Source organism: Brachyhypopomus gauderio, chromosome 7, assembly GCF_052324685.1.
Source record: "Brachyhypopomus gauderio isolate BG-103 chromosome 7, BGAUD_0.2, whole genome shotgun sequence".
NCBI lineage: Eukaryota > Metazoa > Chordata > Actinopteri > Gymnotiformes > Hypopomidae > Brachyhypopomus > Brachyhypopomus gauderio.
In genome coordinates this window covers 28,116,489-28,124,718 of record NC_135217.1, presented here as the reverse complement: position 1 = coordinate 28,124,718, position 8,230 = coordinate 28,116,489, and the positions used below count along the sequence as shown (strand labels likewise).

The 8,230-nt window shown below is 39.0% G+C and overlaps 1 protein-coding gene across 3 annotated transcripts; it reads left to right on the top strand.

Annotated features, from left to right (window-relative positions):
• Positions 1-1,132: 1,132 nt before the first annotated feature.
• LOC143519509 (uncharacterized) lies at positions 1,133-8,007 on the top strand. Of its 3 annotated transcripts, none has more exons than XM_077013027.1 (8): positions 1,133-1,203; positions 1,518-1,702; positions 2,114-2,653; positions 5,307-5,388; positions 5,569-6,463; positions 6,650-6,805; positions 6,894-6,983; positions 7,313-8,007. In XM_077013027.1, exons 5-8 carry the CDS (start codon positions 6,428-6,430, stop codon positions 7,640-7,642), a joined length of 612 nt encoding a protein of 203 aa, XP_076869142.1. In that variant the 5' UTR covers positions 1,133-1,203; positions 1,518-1,702; positions 2,114-2,653; positions 5,307-5,388; positions 5,569-6,427; the 3' UTR covers positions 7,643-8,007. The 3 variants fall into 3 exon arrangements, with proteins under 3 accessions (XP_076869142.1, XP_076869140.1, XP_076869141.1); XM_077013025.1 differs by having other exon boundaries at positions 6,644-6,805; XM_077013026.1 differs by lacking the exons at positions 1,133-1,203; positions 1,518-1,702; positions 2,114-2,653 and having other exon boundaries at positions 4,598-5,388; positions 6,644-6,805.
• The last annotated feature ends 223 nt before the right edge of the window (positions 8,008-8,230 follow it).

Here is an 8,230-nt window from a genome sequence, read left to right as displayed (position 1 = left end):
TGACTGCAGACATGTGGACATCTCTCAATATGGATGCATATTTGAAATTCCCACAGGCACATACAGCTGAAAATTTGGCATGTGTGAAATCCTCCCTCATGGAAGAATGGGGAATAAAATCAAAAGTCACATGTCTGGTTACTGATGGCGCATCTGCCTGTGGCAAGAACCTTAAGCTGCGTCATGCAGTCTGCATTGCTCACACCCTGAATCTAGTTGTTAAAAAGGCTCTTGAACTGACCCCAGTGCTGTCCACCATTCGTACAAAGGCAAGGAAGCTGGTGGGCTATTTTAGGAGCAGCACAACTGCCAACGTCAGTAACTTTTATTTTCATATTGTTTACACATTTTGTATTGCTACATATGTAACACGTTTTATCACTTAACACTTTCTTTTTTTCTTTAAAGGAGAAGCTGGACCTTGTTCAAGAGCACATGAGAAAACCAAAAAAGAAATTGATTCAGGAGGTTGAAACAAGATGGAACAGCACATTTCAAATGCTGGAGCGAGTAGCAGAACTCGGGGAGCCTGTGGGGGCAGCTTTGGCTGGGTTACAAACTGACATTCCTGCGCTGACCTCTGATGATTACAATAATATCTGTGCATGCCTGTCTATACTGTCTCCTTTTCATGAGGCTACTATAGAGCTGTCGGAGGAGAAAAAGGTATCTGGCTCCAAAGTGGTGCCATTATTGAAAATGGTTGAAAAGATGCTCCAGGAAGTGGCAGCAAAGGCAACAGTCCCAATTTCAGCTCCATTTAATTATGTGAACTCATTTTTTCTCTTGAACTTCACATACCATAACAAGTTTTGAATAAGGTTTATAAGTTTTCCAAAATTAAACTTACGGTAATCCATTGTCTTGACTATTTGAGAGTTTTGTCTGGGTTGTTAGAGTTCATTTAACTGACGTTTATCATTAAAAAAGGAGGGTGGAGGTGGAGAAATGCTGATAATACGGTGTGTGGAGAGGGGGGATTGGCGCCATTTTGGAGCTGGACAAAACAATAAGTATGATCCAGCTTTTCACGGCAGTTAAGCCATAATATTCTAGCGAAATATTTAACTGATTATGGACTACAATTAGAGGCAGAGTGATTGTTGTAGAATTATTATGTGTGGAAACTGCTAGAATGTAAGTCTTTTCTGCCCTATAGTCAACACATTACCAAAGGCAGACATCTGTACGGTTCGTTCTGAGGTGAGGGAGTTTTACCACAGACAAGTCTGTATTAGTCGTGACATGATAAAATAAATCTATTAAAAATTAGAAATGAAAACTGGTTAATTTGTGCTGTTTATCAGCCTGATAGCCTTTAATACATCAGATACAGCAGATCTGCTTTAAAAAATTTTGTTTATTAGTCGCCAGTGCCTTGTTTTAATTTTCCTTTCCATGTTAAATGGTGCGGTGCTGCGTTTAATGAGGCACCAAACTCATAAAGGTAATCTGTTTGATTAACCAATTTCAACTTCCCTTTACAGTTATGTATGTTTTTTATTTATTTGCGACAGAGGTAATCACAACGTTTACACTGTTGAAAACAATAGTGGACTTCTTCCAGTGGCGGAGGGACACCCCTCACTACGGACTACAATTAGAGGCGGATAAAGTACTGTGGAAAGTTCCAGAAGGCGAACAAATTGGATTCCCGCTTTTTTCCTTAACGGAGCTCGAGTTATAGACGGTTCTCTCTAAGGTGAGGTAGTTTTTCCAACGGAAACGTTTTAATCCATTTCAGACCCGACATGAAAATGAACCGATGATTTTTAATATTCAAAGAGGAGAGAATTTTTGAACCCTTTGTATTATCAGCCTGAGAATGTGTCTTAAGCCCCCCGCTCTATCTAGAGAACGATGACGAGTGGACTGCACGCTTAGCTAACTAGTTAGCTAGCTCGTTTAGCTAACTGGTGAACTGACAACTTGGCTAGCTAGGTTATCTCACTAGTTAATGCTAGCTAACTAGCCATTTTACATTAAAACTGATCCAGCTCTTTTCTCTTTTTCTTATCCCATAAGAATGAAAATAACTTGGAATGGTCTGTGAGAATACATTGGCTAGCTAGCAAACGGCAATTACTTAAAATCTTTTTTTTTTCCTTGACAGATTTTTTCAGGCATGTCCCATTCATGAAGTGGAAATGTAAGTTTTGTGCAATCTACTAATGGTCAAGGAAGAATACTACAGCACTACAAAAAGAGCATCACAGACATTACCGAAGGTGTTCAGGCCTCATCTGTATTCATGCAGACTGTTTGAAAACATTTCAAACCCAAGCAGAACTTAAAATTCATTTGAAAGAACATACAATAGAATCACAGAAGACTGTAGCCAAATTATCCTGTGATTTGTGTAAATTCTCAGAGCCTAGCAACATTAACAAATACTTCACTCATCTGAAGACTCATTTGAGAAACAGAGAAGTTGTTAGATGTCCGTTTGCAGGGAGTTCTTTTAAGTGTGCTGTCGACTTTTACTGCACATAGAAGTCGTAATCATAAGTTCTCCACCTTAGAAAATTTCATACCGGAGCTATTGGCACAGAATATTCATCCTGTGCCTTTAATAGAAGAGGATTTTGTTTCCGACACTGACACTGCATTTGATTCTGCAGCAGAGATTGAGAATGGACTTGAAAATGGAAAGGTAATTGAGCATCAGTTGGGAAGTTTATTTCTTCGCATGCAAACAATTTTGCATGTATCAAATTCAGCAATACAAGAAATTATTGATATTGGAGAATTTACCCAACAAAATATTAAAACTGTTGTACATACAGTGGGGAAAATAAGTATTTGGTCAGTCACCAATTGTGCAAGTTCTCCCACTTAAAAAGATGAGAGAGGCCTGTAATTGACATCATAGGTAGACCTCAACTATGAGAGACAAAATGTGAAAAAAAATTGAGAAAATCATTTTGTCTGACTTTTAAAGACTTTATTTGCAAATAATGGTGGAAAATAAGTATTTGGTCACCTACAAACAAGCAAGATTTCTGGCTGTCACAGACCTGTAACTTCTTTTTTAAGAGGCTCCTCTTTCCCCCACTCATTACCTGTATTAATGGCACCTGTTTGAAGTCGTTAACAGTATAAAAGACACCTGCCCACAACCTCAAACAGTCACACTCCAAACTCCACTATGGTGAAGACGAAAGAGCTGTCGGAGGACACCAGAAACCGAATTGTAGACCTGCACCAGGCTGGGAAGACTGAATCTGCAATAGGCAAGCAGCTTGGTGTGAAGAAATCTACTGTGGGAGCAATAATCAGAAAATGGAAGACCTACAAGACCACTACCAATCTCCCTCGATCTGGGGCTCCACGCAAGATCTCAGCCCGTGGGGTCAAAATGATCACAAGAACGGTGAGGAAAAATCCCAGAACCACAAGGGGGGATCTAGTGTATGACCTGCAGAAAGCTGGGACCAACGTTACAAAGGCTACCATCAGCAACACACTACGACGCCAGGGACTCAGATCTTGCAGTGCCAGACGTGTCCCCCTGCTTAAGCCAGTCCATATCCAGGCACGTCTGAAGTTTGCTAGAGAGCATTTGGATGTTCCAGAAGAGTATTGGGAGAATGTCATATGGTCAGATGAAACCAAAGTAGAACTATTTGGTAAAAACATAACTCGTCGTGTTTGGAGGACAGTGAATGCTGAGTTGCATCCATCGAAAACCTTTGGAGGGAGTTAAAAGTCCGTGTTGCCCGCCGACAGCCCCAAAACATCACTGCTCTAGAGGAGATCTGCATGGAGGAATGGGCCAACATACCAGCAACAGTGTGTGCCAACCTTATGAAGACTTACAGAAAACATTTGACCTCTGTCATTGCCAACAGAGGATATACAACAAAGTATTGAGATGAACTTTTGTTATTGACCAAATACTTATTTTCCACCATTATTTGCAAATAAATTCTTTAAACGTCAGACAAAATGATTTTCTCAATTTTTTTTTTTTCACATTTTGTCTCTCATAGTCTACCTATGATGTCAATTACCGGCCTCTCATATTTTTAAGTGGGAGAACTTGCACAATTGGTGACTGACTAAATACTTATTTTCCCCACTGTAACGTTTTGAGAGACAGTAATTGCATAGCTGACACCTCTGTTGTAGCATCATTGAACAATTACAAACTTTGAACCCCTTAAAATTGCTTTCAAGGCAGGGTCCTCTTGGCACAGAGTGCAAAAGACAGACATTTTATAGGAAGAATTTTACTGTTATTGAACCAGTCGAGTATGTGTTAAATGTACAGGAAAAAAAAGCACACTTTTGTTTATGTTCCTATTTTAGATTTGCTCAGTAAACTGTTGGGAAGAAATGAGAAATAAGGCACTTGAGAGATCCAGTGAACAAGAAGGCAATTACTGTTCAGTTAAAGATGGAGAATACTTTAAAGAAAACAGAATTCTCGCTGAGGAATTAGGTGTAGCTCTTGGACTATATATTGATGATTTTGAGCTTTGTAATCCATTAGGTACTTCAAAAAAGAAGCACAAAGTTTGTGCTATATATTGGGTGATTGCAAATTTACCTATTGGACTACGCTCAACATTATCATCAATTTATCTAGCTGTATTGTGCAAAAACATACACATAAAACAATATGGTTACAGCAAGGTTTTAGAGCCCTTAATTAGGGATCTTAAGCTCCTTGAGAGAGAAGGTGTGTGTGTTCAAAGTGTTGGCTCTCATGTCAAAGGGACTGTTTTGTACATATCTGCAGATAATCTGGGGGTACACTCGCTTGCTGGATTTCAAGAGTCTTTCAATGTTGATAAGTTGTGCCAATTTTGTTTGGCAAATCGTGCTGATATTCAGCATTATGATGTTAGAAGTGGGGCTTTTACCTTGAGAACACCAGAATCATTTGATGAAGCTGTTAAGGTGCTTAAACAAAGTGATCTGACTTCTTTTGATGGAGTGAAGAAGGACTGTCCTTTAAACAGACTGACACACTTTCATGCTACAAAAGGATTTCCACCTGATTTTCTTCATGATGCATTAGAAGGAATTGTACCTGTGGAACTCTGTATATGCCTCTGGCATCTGATTTCAAAGAGGTATTTTACATTGAATGATCTTAATTGCAGAATAACAACATTCCCCTTTCAGTTCTGTGCACAAGCGGAATACCAGATCTTGGGAGAGTGCTTGAGATCTGTTTAGTGGATGGCCACATATTTTTCATTGTTGAAATGTTTGAAGCTGGCTTTATTGAGCATCTAAGGTGTTACCAGCTCAACATCAAAGTTCCTGCAGTAACTGTGGTTGTTGATCCTGACCAGCTGAATGACTACACCCCCCTTGCTGCATATCTTGTTGATGGAAAGGTGCTCGTCACTCCAAGGACGTTTATAATACAGTAAGGTACAGAAAAAAGATCCTTGCTTTTTATTATTATTAATTTTGTGTGTGTTTTAACTCACAGGTGGTCTAATACAATCATACACCATATTAACTAAAGACCATGCACTTCACTCATGATAGTTTAATTTTATGCTGGTTACAGATTTTCAATTTTTCTCCTTTTGTGTCACACTGTTATAGCTGTTGGTGCCTCCATGATGCTTCTTCAAGTCATTGTTTCACCTCAAGAGATCAGGCGTGTCACCCTAGAGAGTGTACCTGACTCGGTAAAGGACCTATGTGAAGCACTGCGTACAAATATGGGCTTTGCGAGGAAACTTCATTTTACAGTTTGAAGATCCAGACTTTGGAAATGAGCTCTGCAATTTGACGGATATCAAAGATCTACCAAATGATCGAGCAACACTGAAAATTTTGTTCACTTTTTCTGGTTCTGTATCTGACTCAACACTAGATACTGCAAGCTTGAGTTCCCCAAGTAGTGCTTCCTCAGTGGAATGGCCTGACCCTTTTCTTATTCCTGATTCCTCCCATGATGTTGAACTTCAGCTCAGTGCAGCAAATGATGCCTGTGCCAAAGATGGCACAGTGATGGCCATCTCCAAGAGTGTTAAGAGTGAAATACTTGACAAACTAGCTGACATGATCTCCAAAATCACTCCTTATCCAAGAAAAGACCACTATGAAAGTGTAGCCACAGCTCTTGTAGAAAAGCACCCTAGTCTCAGAGAGCCGGGTTCTGTCAAAGGTATTGCTGGGTATTCAGCTTGAAATTCAAAATGGGCAATTACCGTCATAGACTGATGGCAGCTGGATGCCCTGAGGTTCTTGTAAATAAGAGAAAGAAGGGGCAGACCAACCACAAGGCAATCAAGAAGTCAAAGAAGGGAGAGATTCACTTCTTGCCAGATCCACCTGAAGGTCAAAGTGCAGATATATCAGAGGAAAAACAGAAGACCATGCTTCTAGAGGTCGTCTTCTGTGATCATCTCAGCGAAGAAAGGAAATAATTGGGGATGAGCCACTCATCTCTGAACTTATGGACAGATGGCCTGCATTGTTTAATGAGAGACAGGTAAGTATACATCCACAGCATGATGAACAAAGAAATGATCTGTTGGTTAATGTTAAAAGATCACATGTAATTTTAATATGTAAATTCATATGTAAGATTTTCATTTGCTATTGCTTTACACTCTACTAGACTTTTACACTCTTATCACCCCATGTTTACTGTCTTATACGTCTGTTTGAGATAAAGGCAGAGTTCTGTAGAATAGTCACTGCTGACCTGCTCCAGTCATTCCTGGATGGACTGGATGCCTTGATGTCAAGTCTTTTGGAATTCTATAAAGCAGCTGTCTCATCAAACAGGAGGTTGACTCTTAGCAGTGTTATGCAGTGCCTTAATAAGGAGGTACGTATGAAAATGTACTTAACAATATGTACTACATTAAAGAATCTTGTTTAATTACTGTATTTACTCAGTCTCTCTTTGTATGTAGGACACAAATCAGAACAGAAGAACGGCTGCCCTGCTTGGTCTTCCACTGTTCTTGTCAGAAGACACCTCTGACATAATCAGGATGTGTGATGTAAGAAAATATATTTATGCATTAAGATAATGGGTGCATTCATTCAGAATTCAGCTGACTAGTTAATCACTATCTTCAAAAGTACTTCCATTATAAGCATTTTAACCAACAAGTAACCCTAGTTGGCAATGTTTGGGATAGTTGTTGGCAGTGTTTAAACTTTGAAGTTTTTGTGTCAAATTTCTGTTGTATGTCTGGTTAGATGACAAACAGCCATGTTCAAATGGTCAAAGAGTAGTGCACACATCAGTGGAGCTGAAATAAGGAGGTGGTTTTAATAAAGTAGCAGGTCAGGATACATTAGAACTAAATTTGTGCATTTGTTTTAGGTTCATGGTGAAACCCTGGATGTCCTCATGAAGGGAAAGTGTGTTGGAATTCTAATTGGACATGAAGGTGTCCTGCATGATGCTTTCCTTCATGAAATTATCAACGTGGCTGTGGTGGTAGAAGAGGCAGTCGTTCTTCATGAAATCAGAGACGTGCCCACTGGTTTTGCTATGTTAATGGGCACCATCTACTGCCTTAATCTGCAGTACCCTCACAAAATGAAGTACTCATTTGAATTCCTGCAGAAGGTCGTCATGAAGATGAACCCTGACCAGTGTTCAGCAAGGGTACATGGACTTAGAAATAAATTGCTGAGATTTTGTTTATAGATTGATTGGCTGCACACCAAGTCTCATCTGGGAGGGTGATATTGACAAAATGTTGAAAACAATAGATTTTTGTTTCATCTCACACTGTTGGACACTGTTGCTGTACAAAATTCTTTTTATTTACCATATCAAAAGCAAGCACTGTTGAATGTTGAGACGTTAAAATTTTTGTTAATTTGTTTGCTCTCAATCCTTGTCGATGTTAATCTGCTTGCTTGTGCAGAGCAACTCGTGAGATTTAGAGGCAGAAACATGGCATGCAATTGTTCTTCAAGTTTTAGTAACACAAATCATTTACTTGGAGGAAATGCATTGTCAACACTAAGCATTGTTTAGAAATATACACGTTTTATGTAATGTGTAATGTCCTCATTCAAATAAATTTAATATTTCTAAACAAGTGAACACTGGATTTGACTGGTAAACTTGCCATTTTTAGTCAAGATGAGAAATCTTAATAGAATCTACTTAAAAGCATTAGTGTTCTTAACTTTAAAATGGCAGTTGTGAATATAGTTGGAAGTTAAGTTCACTTGAAAGCATGAATCTAAATAAAGAGGAATTATGTGTATATTTGACAAGACAAAG

Bases quoted from the DNA above. Each gene is read 5' to 3' on its own strand.
- LOC143519509 (XM_077013025.1), top strand. From the start codon at position 6,428: ATGGACAGATGGCCTGCATTGTTTAATGAGAGACAG. The intron at 6,464-6,643 runs GTAAGTATACAT...CGTCTGTTTGAG, and splicing joins CATTGTTTAATGAGAGACAG to ATAAAGGCAGAGTTCTGTAG. The intron at 6,984-7,312 runs GTAAGAAAATAT...CATTTGTTTTAG, and splicing joins ACATAATCAGGATGTGTGAT to GTTCATGGTGAAACCCTGGA.